Source organism: Coccinella septempunctata, chromosome 6 (assembly GCF_907165205.1).
Source record: "Coccinella septempunctata chromosome 6, icCocSept1.1, whole genome shotgun sequence".
NCBI classification, from domain to species: Eukaryota; Metazoa; Arthropoda; class Insecta; order Coleoptera; family Coccinellidae; genus Coccinella; species Coccinella septempunctata.
Window position 1 is genome coordinate 28,546,649 of NC_058194.1, and position 22,212 is coordinate 28,568,860.

Here is a 22,212-nt window from a genome sequence, read left to right on the forward strand (position 1 = left end):
ATTAGGATGTTCCAGTACTATCCTAGGATATGGAGTGCCTAGAATTTGTTTTGAAGATTCTAGAAAACCAAACAGTTGATGATTCAATAGAGAATTGCACTCCAGAGAGCTCTTCGAAGTCAACTCGAAAATGAAAAGTGGAAAAACAAAAAAAATTATTTTCTTCTAAACAGGGCCAGATATTTGAAATTTTGGTATGAAAATATAGGTTTTCGAACACGCTGAATCTATTGCGAGTATTTTCGAAACCCTATCTTCCTTCGTTTAGATTTTCATCTTGGAAATGGCATTTTTCAAAAATTTGCAAATTTCAATCTGCGATATCTCTTGTTATATTCGTCTGATCGAATTGGGATTTCCGGTTATATAATCAGCGTTGCTTAGGCTTCCACCCTAGCACAAAAACTCGATTTCGAAAATCCCAATTTTTTGGGTCAAAAATGAGCAAGGGGTTAGACCCCCTTAAAATGACCTATTTACTACTCTGTCTGAAAATAAGGATGTTCCATTACTATCCTGAGATATGGAGTGCGTAGAAATTGTTCTGATGATTCTAGAAAACCAAACAGTTGATGATTCAATAGAGAATTGCACTCCAGAGAGCTCTTCGAAGTCAACTCGAAAATGAAAAGTGGAAAAACAAAAAAAATTATTTTCTTCTAAACAGGGCCAGATATTTGAAATTTTGGTATGAAAATATAGGTTTTCGAACACGCTGAATCTATTGCGAGTATTTTCGAAACCCTATCTTCCTTCGTTTAGATTTTCATCTTGGAAATGGCATTTTTCAAAAATTTGCAAATTTCAATCTGCGATATCTCCTGTTATATTCGTCCGATCGAATTGGGATTTCCGGTTATATAATCAGCGTTGCCTAGGCTTCTACCCTAGCACAAAAACTCGATTTCGAAAATCCCGATTTTTTGGGTCAAAAATGAGCAAGGGGTTAGACCCCCCTAAAATGACTTATTTGCTACTCTGTCTGAAAATTAGGATGTTCCATTACTATCCTGGGATATGGAGTGCGTAGAAATTGTTCCGAAGATTCTAGAAAACCAAACAGTTGATGATTCAATAGAGAATTGCACTCCAGAGAGCTCTTCGAAGTCAACTCGAAAATGAAAAGTGGAAAAACAAAAAAAATTATTTTCTTCTAAACAGGGCCAGATATTTGAAATTTTGGTATGAAAATATAGGTTTTCGAACACGCTGAATCTATTGCGAGTATTTTCGAAAGCCTATCTTCCTTCGTTTAGATTTTCATCTTGGAAATGGCATTTTTCAAAAATTTGCAAATTTCAATCTGCGATATCTCCTGTTATATTCGTCCGATCGAATTGGGATTTCCGGTTATATAATCAGCGTTGCCTAGGCTTCTACCCTAGCACAAAAACTCGATTTCGAAAATCCCAATTTTTTGGGTCAAAAATGAGCAAGGGGTTAGACCCCCCCTAAAATGACATATTTACTACTCTGTCTGAAAATAAGGATGTTCCATTACTATCCTGGGATATGGAGTGCGTAGAAATTGTTCTGATGATTCTAGAAAACCAAACAGTTGATGATTCAATAGAGAATTGCACTCCAGAGAGCTCTTCGAAGTCAACTCGAAAATGAAAAGTGGAAAAACAAAAAAAATTATTTTCTCCTAAACAGGGCCAGATATTTGAAATTTTGGTATGAAAATATAGGTTTTCGAACACGCTGAATCTATTGCGAGTATTTTCGAAAGCCTATGTTCCTTCGTTTAGATTTTCATCTTGGAAATGGCATTTTTCAAAAATTTGCAAATTTCAATCTGCGATATCTCCTGTTATATTCGTCCGATCGAATTGGGATTTCCGGTTATATAATCAGCGTTGCCTAGGCTTCTACCCTAGCACAAAAACTCGATTTCGAAAATCCCGATTTTTTGGGTCAAAAATGAGCAAGGGGTTAGACCCCCCTAAAATGACTTATTTGCTACTCTGTCTGAAAATAAGGATGTTCCATTACTATCCTGGGATATGGAGTGCGTAGAAATTGTTCCGAAGATTCTAGAAAACCAAACAGTTGATGATTCAATAGAGAATTGCACTCCAGAGAGCTCTTCGAAGTCAACTCGAAAATGAAAAGTGGAAAAACAAAAAAAATTATTTTCTTCTAAACAGGGCCAGATATTTGAAATTTTGGTATGAAATTATGGGTTTTCGAACACGCTGAATCTATTGCGAGTATTTTCGAAACCCTATCTTCCTTCGTTTAGATTTTCATCTTGGAAATGGCATTTTTCAAAAATTTGCAAATTTCAATCTGCGATATCTCCTGTTATATTCGTCTGATCGAATTGGGATTTCCGGTTATATAATCAGCGTTGCTTAGGCTTCCACCCTAGCATAAAAACTCGATTTCGAAAATCCCAATTTTTTGGGTCAAAAATGAGCAAGGGGTTAGACCCCCCTAAAATGACATATTTACTACTCTGTCTGAAAATGAGGATGTTCCATTACTATCCTGGGATATGGAGTGCGTAGAAATTGTTCTGATGATTCTAGAAAACCAAACAGTTTATAATTCTATAGAGAATTGCACTCCAGAGAGCTCTTCGAAGTCAACTCGAAAATGAAAAGTGGAAAAACAAAAAAAATTATTTTCTCCTAAACAGGGTCAGATATTTGCAATTTTGGTATGAAAATATAGGTTTTCGAACACGCTGAATCTATTGCGAGTATTTTCGAAAGCCTATCTTCCTTCGTTTAGATTTTCATCTTGGAAATGGCATTTTTCAAAAATTTGCAAATTTCAATCTGCGATATCTCCTGTTATATTCGTCCGATCGAATTGGGATTTCCGGTTATATAATCAGCGTTGCCTAGGCTTCTACCCTAGCACAAAAACTCGATTTCGAAAATCCCGATTTTTTGGGTCAAAAATGAGCAAGTGGTTAGACCCCCCTAAAATGACTTATTTGCTACTCTGTCTGAAAATTAGGATGTTCCATTACTATCCTGGGATATGGAGTGCGTAGAAATTGTTCCGAAGATTCTAGAAAACCAAACAGTTGATGATTCAATAGAGAATTGCACTCCAGAGAGCTCTTCGAAGTCAACTCGAAAATGAAAAGTGGAAAAACAAAAAAAATTATTTTCTTCTAAACAGGGCCAGATATTTGAAATTTTGGTATGAAAATATAGGTTTTCGAACACGCTGAATCTATTGCGAGTATTTTCGAAACCCTATCTTCCTTCGTTTAGATTTTCATCTTGGAAATGGCATTTTTCAAAAATTTGCAAATTTCAATCTGCGATATCTCCTGTTATATTCGTCTGATCGAATTGCGATTTCCGGTTATATAATCAGCGTTGCTTAGGCTTCCACCCTAGCACAAAAACTCGATTTCGAAAATCCCAATTTTTTGGGTCAAAAATGAGCAAGGGGTTAGACCCCCCTAAAATGACTTATTTACTACTCTGTCTGAAAATGAGGATGTTCCATTACTATCCTGGGATATGGAGTGCGTAGAAATTGTTCTGATGATTCTAGAAAACCAAACAGTTGATGATTCAATAGAGAATTGCACTCCAGAGAGCTCTTCGAAGTCAACTCGAAAATGAAAAGTGGAAAAACAAAAAAAATTATTTTCTCCTAAACAGGGCCAGATATTTGCAATTTTGGTATGAAAATATAGGTTTTCGAACACGCTGAATCTATTGCGAGTATTTTCGAGAGCCTATCTTCCTTCGTTTAGATTTTCATCTTGGAAATGGCATTTTTCAAAAATTTGCAAATTTCAATCTGCGATATCTCCTGTTATATTCGTCTGATCGGATTGGGATTTCCGGTTTTACAATCAGCGTTGCCTAGGCTTCCACCCTAGCACAAAAACTCGATTTCGATAATCTCGATTTTTTGGGTCAAAAATGAGCAAGGGGTTAGATCCCCCTAAAATGACCTATTTGCTACTCTGTCTGAAAATTAGGATCTTCCATCACTATCCTAGGATATGGAGTGCATAGAATTTGTTGTGGAGATTCCAGAAAACCAAACAGTTGATGATTCAATAGAGAATTGCACTCCAGAGAGCTCTTCGAAGTCAACTCGAAAATGAAAAGTGGAAAAACAAAAAAAATTATTTTCTCCTAAACAGGGCCAAATATTTGAAATTTTGGTATGAAAATATAGGTTTTCGAACGCGCTGAATCTATTGCAAGCAATTTCATGAGCTTAACTACCGTCGTTTAGATTTTCATCTTCGAAATGGCACTTAACAAAAATTGCAAATTTCAGTTAAAAATTCGTCAACAGCGAACGGTTGCACCGAGAAATATGAAATCTCGAGATTTATCACTTGAAGAATTGCTTTTTAGGAATGTGTATCACTTCACGATCTGTGATGATTATCGTTACTTATCGTGAATTTCTGGGCTCAATAATAAATGATAAGTCGATGAATCTGAACTACAAAAATATCTTTATTTTCTTATTCCAACGAAATCAACAGATATACAAATCATAACAAACTTTTCAAAAATATTTCACTGAACAGTATCTATATGCAACATAGAAACAATTTCAGCTCCAGAAAAACTTTCCGGCAGTGTTTCTCCAGTTAGCTCAGCTTTCTTTCGAATTTAGCCTCAGTTCCGCTTCAGAAATCAATTGGGCAGTATATTGTTCGAGAGATTGAAGCACCAGATGCGGATCTAACAATTTCACATCAACATCAGCTAAACTTGAGAAGCTCATTTCGGACTCTGCCTGATTATCGTCAGAACAGAGAAATTCGTTCGCGCTGGTCGACGAACATTCTGATTCTGAATTAGTCGCATCAAATCCATTCTTCAGCTTGTCTGATGTTAATGTCTCTTCTACGTCTGTCGTGGACACGTTTTGATGTTCTGAGTCGTCCCTTGCGCCTGTTGTCATTGATGGAACTTTGGAACACGCGAGATGTTGTCTTTGCATGTTCCTGTAAAGTCGAATACTATGAAAATTCATAACGTCACCTACAAAAACTTGCAAGCTTTTTGCTCAATGATGTAACCCCAGATGATCCAATGAATAAGCTGCTGAAAGCGTTTATCAATACATTCCATAGCTGAGGCAGATGATTCTAATGAATTACATAGCATTATATTAGATCCAGTTATTGACCTATTAGCAATATTAACGTCAATAAATGTGTTGCAATTACAAAAGAAGGAAGATGAGAAATAATCTTCAAATATGTGATAGGTTCAGCAAAAATAATAAATCCTATAATAAAAGTTTTATTAGAGGAATGAAGAAACAATAAAGGAACTAATCTTTTTAGGACATTTGGAACTGTTTTTAATTTTAAATTGTTTCCAGCCAATAATACTGTTGAATAGGATGGAAATAACACATTTTACTTACAAAATAATATTATAATTTCATTAATGATAAAGTTGTCAACAAACTAAATAATTCTACTTATAAAAATTAGTTAACATTATTTGTACAGATGAAATTTGATCTGAGTATAATTCCCATTTTTTTAAATCAGTCTTGAAATAAATTTTCTACAAAAAAAAACTTCATATGTGAAAATGTGATAGAATAGAACACAATGAGATGATTAACAATAATTTCAATAAAAATTTTCGAAAAAAATTACAGTGTTACTTCATTCAATTCATAATATAGTATACAATCAGATCAAAACTTACTCAAAAATTGGGGAAACAATCTTTGATAAGCATTTATTCAAAATCGTAGTTTTTTAAAGAAGATATATTGATTGCATATCTTTCATATGCAAAAATATATTCCAGATAACATCTTCCGGAAACAATCGATCCAAATATTTATTGCACATCATCAGGAAAATATTAAACACAATGAAAATGGAAGCTCTAAAAAAGCGGTATAAAAAGCAAATTAATAATTCACTTATTTACCTGACAACAGACGCAACATTTACGTTTTTTGACACTGATTTTTCAGTTTTTTTAATCGATGCATCAGCGGAAGTCGTAATGGAAAATTTTGGAGAAGGATCCTTCCCAAGATCTCTCTTTTTAGGCCACCCCAGTTGAATGCACTCTTCTAGCGCTTTTTCTATTGTATTAGAAGAAGCGATTACTTTTTCTTTTTCCAATTCATCTGCAAAGATAAAAGAAATTAAAATACCGTAAAAAAAAAATATAGATCTTAACTTACCAATATTTTTTTTCGAATTATAAGGCCCCTTTGCTCTGGGAATTCTTTGAAAATAATATTAAAATGGATTAAAGAAATAAATAAATTTCAATACATTTAATAACAATTAATTACCTGTTTAGCACCGATTCTGAGGGGGACCCTTTGACAGCAGTAAATATATCAGATGTATTTGCATAAATTTGTTCCTCGGTGTCATCAGGAGAATCAAACACATCGGGCCTTTCGTTTTGATCTTGAACCAGCGGAACAAATTTCTTCAGATATTTCTGCACCTCACCTATGTTCTTGGATGGCATACCTAATTTAATACATTCCTCGACAAGGGCGGAATAGTTTGGCTCCTTAATGTTGGGATCTAAAAAGTAAAATAGGAATAATTTATAAGCATTAATTGATCCCTTTACTTATACCTCTCGTGTTGTAGGTTGAGGTGTTCTTCGTTGGCAAACTGAAAAAAGGTTTTGTTGAAAATTAGGAACGAACAATCATATAAACATACTTTTTAGGTTCCTGTGTGGTATTTCGTCTATTTGTACATCTTGAGTATGCTTCGTGCTTACTGACGTTGACATAAAGCGATTCTTCCGGTTCTTCTTCTCCATACGAGATATCAGATTTATCAGTCATATTCGTGTTTACTTGGGGCAATTGTACTGAAAAATGTTGAATTGAAGAACCAACATATAATTATTTATGAGAAAAAATCACCTGTTCGAATGTTATAAGGAGAACTGTCCTTCTGAGAAGACGACCTAGAACTGTAAAATTAATAGTTATTACTTTACAGGATTTCAAGACCCTGTTTTTTATATACCTAATTTGTGAATTTGACATCCTGTCTGGTTCCTTCTTCGTTATATTCAACTGGTTTTTATCCTGTCCAAAAGTTCCACAGGAATTTTTCCTCTGTGAAATTGCCCTACTGAAATCTTCATTTGAGGAATAATGATTGTAGGAAGTTGAGAAATGCGTGGAACCTTTAGGCAATGTTGCACTCCTGTTGGATTCTGTCAAAGAATGAAAAATAAGCCATTGAAAAATATCTAGCTAGTCAAAAATTAGGGAACTATCAGTCTTCAAATACTCTACAGTATTTCTGTGAGTTACTCACCCAAAGTACTCTTTGGCAAATATTCTGTACACCTTGTCACGGAATTACACCTAGAATTCGTTGAAGATAACGATAAATTAGAGTTCAATGTCTCTCTGGAAAATTCTTTTCTTTTGGGCATTCCCAACTGAATACACTCTTCTATTATAGCTGCAAAATCCTGTTTGGGCTGAGCATTGGATGAAATTTCTGTTTTTGTTGAACTAATTTGCGGAATATTACTTCCAACGTTATTCTTCGATACAAAGTAGGGGGACAGTTTTTTCTCGGGTAGAACTGGGGAACGGGCCACCTCTGAAATCAAAACAAAAAATTATTTCAAGAAAAATCACTTATGAAATGTTCACTTACCAACATTAACAAACTTTGGACTGGAACATTTCTCCTTACTTCTGCAACAAATTTCGACATTTATCATTCCTATTTTCAATTAAAACTCCACAAACCTTTCGACTCCCAATTCCGATTTTGGCGTGGTCCTAAACGTGGAGTACCTTTCGGTTGTGTTAGCATAAACTGCCTCATCCTCGGAATCCGCTGTTCTAGAAATCTCCTCGACTTTATCGTATTTAGTCTGCTTCACCATCTCTTGCGAGGTGCTCCTACCCAAAGATCTACGAATATTTTCCAGTCTTTTCGCTGGAATTCCGAATTTAATACAATCCTCATCCGGGAAAGTATTGTTTTTATCCACGTTCTCCCCTATGGAAAAAATGATTGATATTATAAAATGAAAATTTCGTTACTACAATATTGAGCACCTTTGCCGGATGTAAATTCACCAGGGGTTCGAATGATTCTTTCAGGGGGTAGACTGCAAAAAACGAGGATTAGTATGGGTGTCATCGATATTAAATTCGCGTTATCACCTTTTGTACATATGTGACAGTTCCCGTTTATGAGCCGCACTGAAAATGCTCCTGGTCTCATCAGCATTAGCATACAACGACTCTTCACTTTCCTCGGTACTCTGAGTTTCATTAAGTCGGTTACAGTTTGTTTGGACGCGTTCATTGAGCCTGAAAGATGCCTCAAATATACACCCATATTGACGAACTCTAATTTTTTGAACATCTGTCGAAAAAGTCCCGATAAATGGCATTGAGTTAATCGTAATCCATATAGAATCGTGATGAAAACTCATCATTTAGATAACAGAATACGAATAAAATAAAAACATAATTAGAATAAAAAATAAATAATTTGAATAAAAAATTCAGATAAAAAATAACAAAAAATATTTATAGTACAGATGCCAGACGAATGTTTAACTCTTTAGTTTAGGTTTAAAGTGGAAAACATTGGTCTGGCATTTACTATATTTTGTTGAATATTTTTAATTTTTTTCAATTCTTTTTATTTTTTATAAATATTTTTCATTTTTTTATATTCATTATGGCTTTGTTAATTTGTGATATATATTTTCTTTTGAGAATTTTATTCGGAGTGAAAATTAGCCAATTGTTAAGTTATTTTCACTTGATTGAAAATTCAAGATGTCACTCACTCAGATTCTGTTGGCAAATCGCCCCTTCTTCCTTGTGTGAGCTCTGGAACATCCCGTTTGATCACATTATTAGTGAAATTGTTACGAATTACATTCTTCTCCAGAGTACGCTGCAAAACCAGGTCCCTCTTGACTTTTAAATCTGATGCAGTAAAATCTTCATTCGAGGCACAATAACTTTGATTAGTTGTGTGATGAGACGAAGGTTTGGGTAATGATGCACTTTTATTGTTCTCTGAAAGAAAACTGTAATTATTAGACTCACCCATCGTTGTATGTATGCGGGAGAACTAGATATTATCATCACTTACCGTTTGAAATTCTGGACAAATATTCGGGCCATCTCTTGGCGTAATTTTGTTTCTGATGCATCAATGATGGTGATAAGGTTGGACTCAGGGTCTCCTCCGATGATTCCCTCCTTTTAGGCATTCCTAACTGGATGCATTCTTCTATCAGAGCTGCGAAATCTGGACTCTTACCCGAAGTAGTGGAACACCCGGACTTAACGGATATTTCACTTCGGGACGACGCTTGTGCTGTATTCTTCGGAATAATTTTATCCGACGAACTTAGATTACCTTAAAACACGTCGAAATTTAAATACATCCCAAAAAAGGGAAGTTAAATCACCTAGTATTCAAGGAATATTTGAGATAAATAAAAGATGAGATGATCACAAATGAATTAGTTTGAAAATGTGTAAAATTTAAAAAGGGACTCACTTCTGCCAGTGTTATACGGTGACTCAGACATTTTAGGAACAGTTCTGAAATGCAAAAATCATGTGTAAATTGTGAAAATTCTATAAATCGACTCTGAAATCCTGTCAGTATTCAAAATACCTTTTCGACTGGGAATTGATCATCTCCTGTTTCGTTATTCTTCCATTCACAAACTCTTTAATTTCGCCAGACACCTTAGGTTTGTTGCTACATTCAGTTTTTGTCACAACAGGAGTTTTTCCTTCCCCGTCAAATCCACCATAGCTTGGTCTCTTCACATTTGGATTATTGACTTTTTCAGAAGTTCGGTTAGGGATATCTTAAAAATTCGTTCACGTATTTAGAATTTTTAAGAATGATCAGGAAAAAATACAAAATGAGCTGGAAAAAACAGAATACTCACCTCCCAATATATTATCGTTGGAGTTGAAAACATTCCTGCTTGCTTTACCTAGAGAAAACCTGGAAAATCAGAAAGTATTGTCAAGATTTGTTATTTTTCGTTGAATAATGAAAAATGCACCTGTTCAATGAAGAAGAATCGAAGTTCGTTATTCTGTTCGCGTTTCTTACTGCTGGATAACTTGGATTCGAATGAACACTATTAGTTTCAATGTATTTGTTCGAATCAACGTCTCCACCGTTATTCTTCCTTGCTAATTCGATGTATTCATCGTTAATTTCGTAGTCACTTGCACGATTATAAGTGAAAATATCACAATTTTCTTTATTTGGCTCCGACTTATCCAGTCCATTAATTCTCTGTGGGGAAAAGCTGAAATGGGAATAATCGCAATTTAAATTGATTAAAAATATATTTTTCATTACCTGAGGGCTGGGGAATGATTGAGAGGTACATTTTTGGCTAATGCTTTCTTTTTGGGCATCCCCAATTGGATACATTCCTCTACTAAAACTGCATAATCAGACTGATCGTCACACATAATTTTCCTGGTACCTGAAAAAAAATAAACAGATCACAAAATACGTAACTTTCTAATCAAGAACTCACCGTTTTCTGAACCACCCACTTCTTCAGATTTCGAAGCATGATCCAGTACAATCCTGAAACAATAAATATTACCAATTTCCTTTCAGAATATTTCAAATTTTTTCAATACCTTTTGTTGGATTTCTGATATACATCAGATAAACTGAGTTCATTTATTTCCTCGATTATAACCGAATCTTCTGAATCCGAAGGTTCTGGGGTATCTAATTTTTCTCTTACAGGTGCAGGACGAACTTCATCCCGAATAGTATTTTTCGGAGATTGGTCATCAGGTTTGGCCATTTCTGCAAATGTAGGAGAAATATTATGAAATTATTAGGAAGAAACTCAAATATAATTATACTGGTTTAATATTTTTAGAAATTATTTAATCACCTATGGACTTCCCATCAACCTCTGAGACTGCGCCGTTTCGATTTTCTGGTAAAAACCTGAAATTTATCATTATTCGTGAGTTTTTGCTGAAAAATCGAGGAAAACCTCTTACTTGACCACCAATTTCTTCTCGTTTGGACCATCGGTGGACTGAAAGACATCATTAACACAGAGTGGTTCCTTTGCGATCTCTGGACTAACATGGTGCTTCAATTTGGACAAACCTAACGAAGATTTTTCGGATTTCGAATTCTCATCGTCCTTGAAATTCAATTTCCATTTCCACTTCCATCTCTTGGATTTATTTCTGGGTGAAGTTCATAAATTAGTCTCATCACCACAGTGTGTAAAAAAAAAAAACTGGCTCTACATAACTTAAAAGTGGTGAACCCTTCAAATTATTCCCTAAATAATGCGATGAATACCTTGTTTCAAGTGTACCGGCTTCCTTTGAATACGATTCCCTGTCTTCCGAAGAATTAGCTATTTGGGACTGAGCATCATCAACAGCGCTATCATGGGCTGTTTCTTGCACATTTGCAGCTCCACCGGCCTGATCCTTCTCTTTAGAAATGAACTTCCACTTCCACCATTTTTTCTTTTTGAAACTTTAAAATACGGTCAATGTTAAACTTTCCCCAAAAAAACAGATGGAACCTTACCTAGCATCCAAACTTCCTCCGTTATTCTTTTCACTCCTACCCCTTCTACCGTTGTCGAATTCTTCGTTATTTATCGATGATAGTCTGTCGGTCTGTGTACTATCTCCACTTTCGCTGTGTTGACCATCCTCGGATCCAAACTGCCACTTCCACTTCCATTTACGTTTCTTCATACTTAAAAAATTGTGAAATATTGAAAAAACCACCCAGTATTACCTAAAATCTGATACAGTACCTGTTGTATCTGGAATCATCGGATTTAAGTTCAAACGATTGAGTATTTTCATTTGAAGGATTTATATTTTCTTCTTCATGCGAACAGAGATCGGTTGAAGTATTCTCTGTGACAACCTCATCTTCCTGATCTTTTGAACTAGCCGAAGATTCCTCTTTACTGTCTACGACATCCACTGGATGTTCCAAATCATGTTCGGCTGTATTCACTGTGTTTTCTTGATTATCACGAAGAGGAGACTCAGAAGCTTCCTTCGGTAGTGAGAAACTGCGAAAATTCAGGTATGTTTTACCCAGGGTTTAATTTTGAAGGAGATCAACTCACTCTAGAATTCCAGAAGCCATTTCACTTTCTATCGTCAAATGACTGAGACTAGACCTGAGAGAAAATTGAGCAGGACTGTCTTCTACAGCGAATCTGCAGCACTCATCTTTAGAAGCCACGAACGGGGGTAAATTATCGACATTTCTATAAGGACTCGAACTTTTCGTCGATTGCCTTCTAACCCACACATTTTCCACCTACAAAACCAATCGAAAATCACGAAAAAATTTTTTTTCTGGAAAAAAATCCTACCTCTATCCTATTACCGGACGTTTCCGACCATTTTTCTTTTTCCAAATTATTTCTACGCTCCCCGGAAGACTGACTACTATTTTCGGATAGATAAACCCTGTTTGGCGCTGGTTCTTCGTCCAATATGGAAAGGGTGCTCAAACTCAATTCAGAGACTGATCCGTTGCGACTCAATACTGCAGGAGTGTCTTCAGTGTTATAAGTGCGGGTATTATTTTCGGCGGATAAGGGTGGAGGTAGTACCCGGGATGGTAACTTGGAAGAAACATCGTTGTAGGCTAGACTTGGAGAATCTTGGAAATTTGATTGGAACTGTCCACTTCCAGACAAGGGGAAACATCTGTGGGTTTCATAGTGAATCGATAATTGAAATTGAGTAGTTTTTAGGGGTTTGGTTTTGCCCCATTTGATTTTTAATTCATTGACATGCGAACTGAGATACGTTTTCCCCAAAAATGTATTACCTGTTCTGCATATTTTCCCTTGTGTTATGGAAAGAAACTCTGTCTGTTTCCTCATGTAAACTATCTTTGGCCATGGTAATGTTCTCATCTTGTTCATCCCTCCTATTCCCATTAGCGCAATTTTGTTCAGACTTGTTCTAAAATATGCATAATCCACAGTTTAGAGTCTGTTTCTTGGTATAAGCATTGTAAGCAAACGAAAAATTAACACCAAGTGGCGCGCTGTAGTGTAATCTAAATGAAATAAATCTACCTATTTGGGCATCTTCCGAATTGAAGAAATGACGAGCTTCTCGTCAAGAATAAACTCCCAAATTGCCGGATTTATTTAGAATACAGCTGCATCCAGATTTTTTCGCAAAAAACATTCGCAATTCCGGTAAATTTCAAAAAAATCAAACTTCTGAATCAATTCTCGCCAAAATGCACCAAAGCGCAAAATTTGCAAACTGTAGCGTGCCCACAACAATTTTTTTGGAAATTTTGCATAACTCAACAACCGTTTTTCTGATTCCCACCAAATCAGGCTTTTTAGCATTGTGAATCCACATAAACCTGGAGATACTGAGCTCTACAGCTCCAAAACTGTTAGATCACACACAAACACTAGAAATTTTCTTGGAAATGAATATTGACAGGAATAATTCGTAGTCTTGACTTACCTGCATTTGCGGTTCATCGTGATCATCGATGGTTAAACTACTCAAACTGGTAGCTACAGAAAACTGAGCCGGAGTATTTTCCTCTTTGAATTTCGTAACATCGTCTTCAAATATGCTCCATTTTATTGGCAAAGATCTACGGGCCGAAGATTGACGCCTCATACCACCTAAATCTGAAGATTTCCGTTGTTTAGGACTTGGCGGTACAGTTTGGGTCGGAGAGTCAGGGATTTCGCTTGGAGAAATGATACCACTGGTCAAACGACTACGAAGAAAAAACAGGAAATAATGAATGATGCCCATACTTTTCGTTCTGTTCGGAGGAAACTCACCTAAAATCAGAAATCACAGAGCTTCGATCGTCGTGCATAGATTGCTCGATACTGTCCAGAGATCCAAGGGAACTAGACCTAGAAAACATCAAGGGCGTTTCCTCACAATAGTTAACGATATTTTCAAATTTGACCACTTTCACTTCGCTGCCTGGTAGTTTCTGATGCATTTTGTCACTTTTCGGCGTATTCAATCTATCCTCGCATTTATCTTTGTCTTCCGATGATTTTTCTTCTCCAGATCCAGCGGCTGCTGAGTTCAATGAACCGAAACTACTGACCCTGGAGAAATAACCAGGAGTACCCTCTTCACAATAATTCATTGGTTTTTCAGGGGACGTGAGGCCAGAATTGAACTCTGATTTCATTTTTGGCGTTTGAGGCTGATCATCGGTAACTATAATTTCTTCTTCTGAGATTTTATCACTTATCTCATTTTCCGGAGTACTCTACAAAATAAGAACATAATTTCTCACTTCTTCATGAATTATACAAAAAAAGGGGAGGGGGTGTTTATAATCAATCACTCTGCACTGTACCTTTTCCATTTTCATTTTCTTTTCTCTCATATCAATTCCGTCTGCTAAATTTTTGTCACCAATTCTCAGGTCCGACATAGACGTGGATGTGGAAAAATTGAAAGGAGTTTCGTATGGTGTCCCCTCAGTACAATAAGTTTTAACTGAATCTCCTACGAATTCTGTTGTCGCAGTCTTTTCTTCATTATCACAAACTTCCACATCAGATTCCGGATTATTTTCAGCATATCTCAATGAGTAATCGGTAGGTTGATCTAAATCAGTCTCCGCATAAATAGAAAAATTTCCATTATTATTCTTGGATTTCTTCCCCTTATAGTTGCTATTGGAATGTTCGTTTTTCTGTCCATTATTGCAAGTTTTCGTCTCTGCATATCGACAACTGAAATCGAATGGTGTTTCTGAAGTTTCTAGCTCATCTTCGTAGTTATCTGCATAGTTATTTCGTACAGGGATGCAAGAATGGGCATTTCTTGGTTTGGTTGAATTCATATAAGGCAGACTGGAGGGTCCACAGGCTTGATGCATCCTAGACCTCTTATCACAACTGAAGTTTGGAATATTTTTGATAATTGAATTGGAAAATGGACCTGAGTGGACTATTTGGGGATTGTCAATTCTTTTTTTGGATAAGTCAAGAGGCAAATCTGTATTAGAATGGTTATTTTTCATCTTTACAGATGGTAAACTTAAGTCCAATGGTTCTGAGTAATCCTCCATCGTTAAATTAATCTTAGTGGGATTTTGTGCTTCAGATTTCTTTTTGAAGTCACTTCAATCTAAAAGGTACCTGTAAAAATTTACATGGCTCTGCTTCATCATATCTAGAAACAAAAAATGATCATGAATATGATAACAATCCATGAATATGATAACATGGTCAAGAATATATTAATGAAATCTATTGCGTTATCTTAATATCTTATCCTACGTTATCTTTAGAGGCAAATTCATTGAAGTACTTCTCGGTTATAATATACATAAGGGGTATACTTATGGGTATCTAAAAATCTGAAAGTATTCTAAAAAATACCAGTCCAATGACTGGGAGTTCTAGCTTAAAATGCATGTATTCCTAGGTTAGTGTTGTAGGTACGATACATAATAATAGAATACATAATAATAGAATAGAGGAAATCATATAACATAATGTAAATAAATGTAATATATTGTATAAAACATCTCAAAAGTGAATACTTACTTACAGTAACAAATGAATCAACAATACCATAAAACAAAGAAAATCGAGCTAAACAACTTCGCCACTACAATAAAAATTGTGATATCACAATAATAGTGTTCTCAATACTTAAGTCTTCTGTTTTTTAATTTAAATTGCACTTTGTTTTGTTTACTTCTCATCCTAGCACTAGCACAGCACTAGCGATGAGCACACGCACGTTTTTCTATGAAACGGTGTTTGTCGATGTAGTCAAGTTGGTCAAGTGCATAATCAAAACAGTCAACTGGTCAACGTATTTTCGGCAAATTTTCGAAATTTCAAGTTTTTTCTATAAAATTTTGATTTTTCTGATGAGGTCCGTTATGTGCAAAATTGTTTGGCTTGATTTTGGAGAACCACCTGAGATTCTGGCTTTCTGGCGTGATTTCTTGGATCCTAACCTAACCTGAGCTCACCTTGTTGCCTTATTTTTTGAAGAATATCATTGCAAATTTAAACGGCAGTTTCAATAAAAAGAAGCCACTTCTACCTTTAGTTTCCACCTCAATATTAATCCTCCACGATTCCAGATTTTTGGCATAATTATGGACCCTGTTCAGTAAGCATAACCAGACATAATCAGTACATTAGTAAAATAGTATAAGTCTAATAGCAGTTTGAATAAATATTCGACTTTCTTGCAGAGCCAATCCACGTATTTGCCAAATATGTCAAAAGGAGTTTACCAGCGTGTCTGTTAAAAACAGACATCTTCGGAACATCCATAATGTGTATGAGGACAATTGTACTCCAATGAATAGGACGCAACATATAAAGTGTTCTCTTTGTCCTAACGAGAGCAGAGAGACATTTTCCAGCTATAATAATTTAAATAAGCATTTAACAAATATACATAATATCAATATCAAAGAGAGTGCTCTTAATTTTAGGAGCCGGGAAGAGTTTGAAGTCTGGCTAGAAACAGAAAATAAGAAGGCTGACTATGTTAAAGCTAGGACATTCAAAATGGTAAGGGGTATCAATTCAATTCGTAAATGTCTTATTAGGCCTATTCACCGTAACATTTGTGGAAACGCATGTGGGCCATGGTAATAATCAAAGAGCAAAACGACTATCAAAGTCTCAAAAGAACATGTTCTTTCGACAAACACAACAAGAATACATTCTTGTTGCAGAGCCAGCTGTAAGAATGAAAACAAACAGTGAAGTCAAGCAACACACTACTAATTTTGAAGAAAGGAGAAAGGTAAAAATAAAATAAAAACTGATTTGTATTAGAACTTATCAGCTGGCTTTCAGAAAGCTAAAGAAGAACTTGAGGGCTTTCTCCATAGATTAAATAGAAATGATTTCGAGAATTTTATGACAAATACATGGAAATTTCGAACGGCTTTGGAACAAGGTAGAGATGAGAATACCTCAAAAGTGAGGAAAGCGGAGTCACAGTTTATTACAAGGAGATATAGCTTTATCTTGTTATCATTAATTCAACTTTTTATATAATTTTGATATCCAAAGAATGTATATACATATTTCTAAGAAGATTTGTAAATATTTACATTGCACTAATAAAAAAATTTTATTCTTATAATATGCTGTATGCTTTTGCAGAAAGATTTGGATTATCCCATTAGTTGTAGTTCCAACATCCAAATACCAATTACAGATTACAAAATCTTTACAGCAGAGTCTCTGACTACAGTGACTATTAAAAATTGATAAAGTCACTGTAGGCAACACTACAGTGACTTTATACACCTGTGGTATATAACACTAACTGTATAGCAACACCATAGACTAAACATGTTTATGGGCAACACTACAGCAGAGTCTCTGACTACAGTGACTTTATACACCAGTCACTGTAGGCAACACCAACCATAGTGACACCTAGTGGCCTTACTCAGAAGATCGGAAATAATTTCCTGCATCACCAATTATTTCAGCAATAGTTGTTGAGGTTTCATAAATAAAATTAATTAATTATCATATATAAATGAAGAAAGCAACTGATAGTACATATATAGCTATCCAATAAAATACCTAAAATGGCAAGTGACATGTTTCATGGCCATAGTACTTATATAATACCTATTCATATTAGAATGATGGAAAGGGAAAATTAAAAAAATATATGCTTTCATGATATAGGCAGGTGGAACACCGAAATCTTGATGATGAATAGTGGATAGTATTGAAATTTTTTGTTATGTATCTCGAAAAATACCTCAAATACTACCCTCCATATCAAATACCAAATATGGTTGTTTCTTGTTTCTATAGACAACCATATCGATTTAATATGTTTCGATTACGCACAAAAGTTACATTCGCCACAAGTCATTGCTCGGCTGGGGATAACTGATAAAAAAGGGTAAGTTACCTACTATTATGTTATGTGTAAGTGTTATGTGATAAATAATACGTATATGCGTTTTCTGAAAACGACGAGCTCTCAATCCCAGAATAGAGTGAAGTTTTCCTACGTATAACTGAAATGAATATTCAATATTATGTTATACACCATCATAAATATGAAAGTGTTCTACCGAAACCTAACTTAACTAACATATAAGACCTCTCCCTGCTGTTGTAGTACATAGTATAAAAATTCACTTCAATAAAATACCTTCCACCATATACCTTTAATTCATGATTTTATTTATTGATTATATGTAGTGAAATGCCGGAAAAGAGTAAGAAGAAAAAGGGAAATGGATCAGACAAGAAGGAGAAGAAGAAACCCCAGAAATCGAAAAAAGGTGGTAAAAAAGGTAGATACAAGAGTGCAAGGTTTGCTGTGGATATATTCACAGAGGCAGCCATGGAAAACGCTTATACCACATGTCATAACGTCCAAGACTTATTAAAAAACAGGGGGTTCCCCTGGCCCGATGCGCAGAAAAAGAAAAAGAAAGGAAAGAAGTAAGCTTGTGAAATAAAATCACCATTATTGTATCTCAAAACGAAGAAAATAAATATGTAAACAGTAATAAACACAAAGACTTGTTGTTATTGATTAATTACTTCCTTATATTATATTATTATCGCTAGTGAAAGTATTAGGTATAATTTATTAGTTAAAGATAAAAATATACATTCAAATCCCAACAAACAATCCCTGTAGTTCGATTAACATACTTGTTTTATATTGAAAAAAAGTGATTATTTATCAACATTAGAGAAGGATTCAACAAATACTAAAATTACTTTTTATGTAAATTTCCATCACATCGGGACGTGAAAATTACATTGAGAATAACTCTGTTATATCTATATATAAACCAGGTTACTCAGGTTTATTTATCAAATCTGGTTTAAATATAGAGCGCAATGTGAATATTGGAAGACGTCTTCCAAATCTCGAACTGGATCATAAATAGTAGAGCTCTGTTTTGGAAACAAGAACGGATTTACATCGTGAGTATTATTATCTTTCCAGATTTGTTTTATTGTAGATATAACACCCGATTATAGAGAATGTAGCATATATCTCTTTCTATTAATTAGGATTACTTATAAGCCATAGCTACCTTTGTAGGATACAATGATAAAATACTATAAAGATTTGTCGTATTCAGAAAGTGCAATTCACAAGAACATTTGGAAATATCAATGTATCAAAGTGTTCTGAACTTTTTTCACAGAGCTTTGTCGATAAATACAACTTTTTCGTTACCTTTTGTTACCTATATGAGATAATTCTCACCAAAGTGAGGCACATTGAAATGAGTGATGAATGCCTATAATAATGAATTGGTTCTTTGCCTTTACAGATTATTATGAAGGTTTCGGTCGAAGCTGACAATAAAGACAAACACGAGTTTGATGTTAACTTCTTATTATACGCGAAAGAAAAGTTATACAGTGCTGCTGATGATGGTAAAATCAAGGTAATTATCAACATATAGCTAAGGTGTGATGGCACCAGTTCTTCAATGAAGGGTACTGATTGTGATAAGTATTCACTATTTTTCTCAGGTTTGGACACCAGATTTGAAACTTCTTGGGGAGGTTCAGGCGCATCCATGTTCGGTGTTCAGTTTAGCAGCAAGCGAGGACACCCTGTATTCCAGTTCGAATGATGGAACAGTAAAAGCGTGGTCTCTAGACGATTTGAAGGAAAAGAAAACGCTCTTAAACGAACCGAATTTCGAATTTTGGAGAGTTGCGTGGAACAATGGATACCTGTATGTAGGAGACGATCAAGGAAACGTATGTTGAAACTTTTCGTAGAACTAAGAAAAATAAGTTGATGAGATAAGCCAAAACTTTAACAATATTTGGCTCCAGTTTTATGAATGTCCTACATAACAACAATTAAAATTCAAAATTTCAAGTCAAGAAAAGGCAACAGCTACACTGACAACTGTTCAAGAATACTAAAGCTTCTTACTTCTTACTGAACCGACCAATTTTCTTTGTTGTTTTGGCGCAAATTTCTCAATGAAAACCAACTATTTTCTGTTTCTCTCAGCCTTCATATACACATTTTCGTTGATAAAATTGGAAGCGCAAGAGATATTTCACTAGACTTTTGGGCATTCTGTTAGTCTTTCATTATTCTGAACAAAAGCATGAAATGTACTCCGTCTACTATTTCTTTCTGAGTCGTTTGCATCTCTATGTACCTCTGTTTCTTGATCCTTTCATTTTTAATCACTTTTTCAGATTCGCGTATACAATAATGAAGAATATTACGGAATTATGAACATCGCTGAACCCGTAAAAGATATGGCCGTCGATGGGCACATTCTCTTTACTGCCAATCTTGATATAATCGTTACAGATGTTAAACTGCAAGGTGAGAATTGAATGGTTCAAGTATATGGAGGCTTCCCTCCATAGGTTCAAGCAACGCAACTTGAATGGCTTGTTTTCAATACTTCCAGGAAAAAACCTTCAAAGTATAAACAGAATAAATATATGCGGTAAAGCCCCAATCACACTGGCTGGAAATACGTTGTGCTTCACAAATAGAGAAGGTAGAGATATAATAGTCCACGAAAAAGACGATGATAAAAAGTGGAAAGAATTGGCTCAGTTGAAGGTGGGTACAAATGAGCGTCTAGTGCACAGAACAAGAATAATAATACATGTTTTTTCAATTGTATAATACAACAAGTGGAGAGGGTACTAAGTATATTTGGATTTTTTAGGGGGCGCATGAGCTAATTATTAACACATTGGCGGGAGGTTTCAGGGATGGAAAAGTCCATCTTTTCAGTGGTGGTTGGGATAAAAACGTCAAGGCGTGGATCATTCAGAACAATAAGATCGAAAATAAGGGTTCTTGCGATGTTGGTTTCACTGTGAACGCTTTAGTATTAGGAGATGATGGAATTGTCTACGCAGCTGGTGAAAATGGAAATATGGTGCAGATAGATGCGAAATAATTTTTTTATTAATATCAGGATTCAGACTTTCAAATTTATTTATTCGTGTCAGCTTTTAAGATTATAATATTTATCAAAATGAATCTTAAAAAACTGGTGTATGTTTCATGATTTCACCCCATAACTATTAAGAAATGGCAGAATATCAAAAAGGTGGAGGGGCTCAGAGTTATGAATATTATGAAAAAAAGTGCTCACAATTATTTTTGGCAATATAATGCTATACATACGACTTTTCGGTGAGATAATATTCCTCAAAGATTATATCTATAAAATCTTTCATATTCCTTTTTGTAGCTTTATTTACGATCTTATATTAGGCCATTTTTATATCAGATTTGGTTGCTGCATGGGTAAATAAAAAGTATAAAATGAAAATCGGCTTTATTCGCGACATATACCAATAATCATTTCTTACAATGAGCAAAATGAGGAAACATATTATTTTATGTAATTATATAATATTTACAATTTAAAGGCAGTGTCTTTTGGGGTAATTTCCACTTCAGCACAACAATAAACAATAATCCTAAAATAGTAATCACTTCTTCATCTATATCTGTGGAATGCAATCGATCAAATTTCGAGCGTTTAAAAGAATATGGATTCAACCATTATCTTTTCTCCTAACTTTCTGCCAATGGGCTCCATTCTAACTTTTGCTTAGAAGTAATAAAATGAAATCACTCTAATGATCATTCTTATTATTCATATTAGGATTAAAGCTTTCAATGCAAAATTAAATTTTTCTTCCTTGCTTTCACATGATATTCGTTCAACTTTTGTAGATTTTTTTTTGAATTAGTGCTGTGAAGTTTTTGGTGAATTTTCCAATTATGAGGAAAAGCAGAAGCCTATATTTAATACACGATTTAACGAGAAATTTTCACAAAAAAGCACAAATTATAGCCTATAATATACCGAATCGAGATAATTTTTTTTCTTCTTAAGAAGCTTCTGTCCGATGTTTAATGTAAGCGGATGAGTATTTTCAAAATGTTATTTCTGCGACAACTGATAGATTGAAAAATGTACTAACAAAGCAATATTAGATAGATTCCATGAGCGACGATACCAAATTTTGTTTTAGTCATTAAAAAAATATAATTTTTCGTACAAATAATTCCATTAATTGAACATGCCTCTAATATCTAGCCATATATCCGATTCAAATAGAAGAAGCTGAAAATACACCTAGTAAACACTCTTATTGGTAGTTCCAATAAGAAGGTATACATTTTCTTCAACTCCTTAAAGATAATTTCCCA

At 34.8% G+C, this 22,212-nt stretch overlaps 4 protein-coding genes across 4 annotated transcripts; 2 read left to right on the forward strand and 2 right to left on the reverse strand.

The window, feature by feature from the left end:
* Positions 1–4,431: 4,431 nt before the first annotated feature.
* Positions 4,432–9,052, reverse strand: LOC123316015. Its single transcript, XM_044901925.1, has 14 exons — positions 8,784–9,052; positions 8,146–8,295; positions 8,038–8,090; positions 7,723–7,978; positions 7,628–7,668; positions 7,277–7,570; positions 6,980–7,172; positions 6,874–6,923; positions 6,665–6,818; positions 6,576–6,613; positions 6,277–6,520; positions 6,163–6,206; positions 5,901–6,105; positions 4,432–4,948 (listed from the first exon to the last, which is right to left on the reverse strand). Exons 1-14 carry the CDS (start codon positions 9,050–9,052, stop codon positions 4,594–4,596), a joined length of 2,346 nt encoding a protein of 781 aa, XP_044757860.1. The 3' UTR covers positions 4,432–4,593.
* A 34-nt stretch (positions 9,053–9,086) lies between these two features.
* LOC123316016 (adenomatous polyposis coli protein-like) lies at positions 9,087–15,758 on the reverse strand. Its single transcript, XM_044901926.1, has 20 exons — positions 15,567–15,758; positions 14,366–15,189; positions 13,827–14,275; positions 13,495–13,759; positions 12,833–12,969; positions 12,369–12,708; positions 12,117–12,313; positions 11,793–12,059; positions 11,558–11,731; positions 11,321–11,503; positions 11,008–11,202; positions 10,896–10,951; positions 10,630–10,804; positions 10,521–10,573; positions 10,337–10,466; positions 10,032–10,283; positions 9,912–9,970; positions 9,629–9,827; positions 9,509–9,552; positions 9,087–9,364 (listed from the first exon to the last, which is right to left on the reverse strand). The coding sequence occupies exons 2-20, from the start codon at positions 15,083–15,085 to the stop codon at positions 9,087–9,089; spliced, it is 4,173 nt and encodes a 1,390-aa protein (XP_044757861.1). The 5' UTR covers positions 15,086–15,189; positions 15,567–15,758.
* Positions 15,759–17,821: 2,063 nt separating this feature from the next.
* LOC123315756 (small lysine-rich protein 1) lies at positions 17,822–18,532 on the forward strand. Its single transcript, XM_044901593.1, has 2 exons — positions 17,822–17,922; positions 18,228–18,532. The coding sequence occupies exon 2, from the start codon at positions 18,232–18,234 to the stop codon at positions 18,475–18,477; it is 246 nt and encodes an 81-aa protein (XP_044757528.1). The 5' UTR covers positions 17,822–17,922; positions 18,228–18,231; the 3' UTR covers positions 18,478–18,532.
* A 409-nt stretch (positions 18,533–18,941) lies between these two features.
* Positions 18,942–21,027, forward strand: LOC123316017 (protein JINGUBANG; the record flags this gene model as incomplete). Its single annotated transcript, XM_044901927.1, has 6 exons — positions 18,942–18,968; positions 19,325–19,441; positions 19,530–19,763; positions 20,220–20,352; positions 20,441–20,598; positions 20,708–21,027. Coding segments are annotated over 6 exons (906 nt in total), but the record flags the coding sequence as incomplete, so codon positions are not given.
* Positions 21,028–22,212: the final 1,185 nt, after the last annotated feature.

What these genes read in the sequence shown, in the direction of transcription:
- LOC123316015 (XM_044901925.1), bottom strand. Translation starts at nt 9,052, where the DNA reads ATGGGTGAGTCTAATAATTACAGTTTTCTTTCAGAGAACAATAAAAGT. An exon ending in ATGTCAAATTCACAAATTAG is followed by an intron (nt 6,924 to 6,979) that starts GTATATAAAAAA and finishes TTAATTTTACAG; the next exon opens with TTCTAGGTCGTCTTCTCAGA. An exon ending in TCAGAATCGGTGCTAAACAG is followed by an intron (nt 6,207 to 6,276) that starts GTAATTAATTGT and finishes TTATTTTCAAAG; the next exon opens with AATTCCCAGAGCAAAGGGGC.
- LOC123316016 (XM_044901926.1), bottom strand. Translation starts at nt 15,085, where the DNA reads ATGGAGGATTACTCAGAACCATTGGACTTAAGTTTACCATCTGTAAAG. An exon ending in GGTTGATGGGAAGTCCATAG is followed by an intron (nt 10,805 to 10,895) that starts GTGATTAAATAA and finishes CTACATTTGCAG; the next exon opens with AAATGGCCAAACCTGATGAC. An exon ending in GATTCTTCTTCATTGAACAG is followed by an intron (nt 9,971 to 10,031) that starts GTGCATTTTTCA and finishes CTGATTTTCCAG; the next exon opens with GTTTTCTCTAGGTAAAGCAA.
- LOC123315756 (XM_044901593.1), top strand. Translation starts at nt 18,232, where the DNA reads ATGCCGGAAAAGAGTAAGAAGAAAAAGGGAAATGGATCAGACAAGAAG.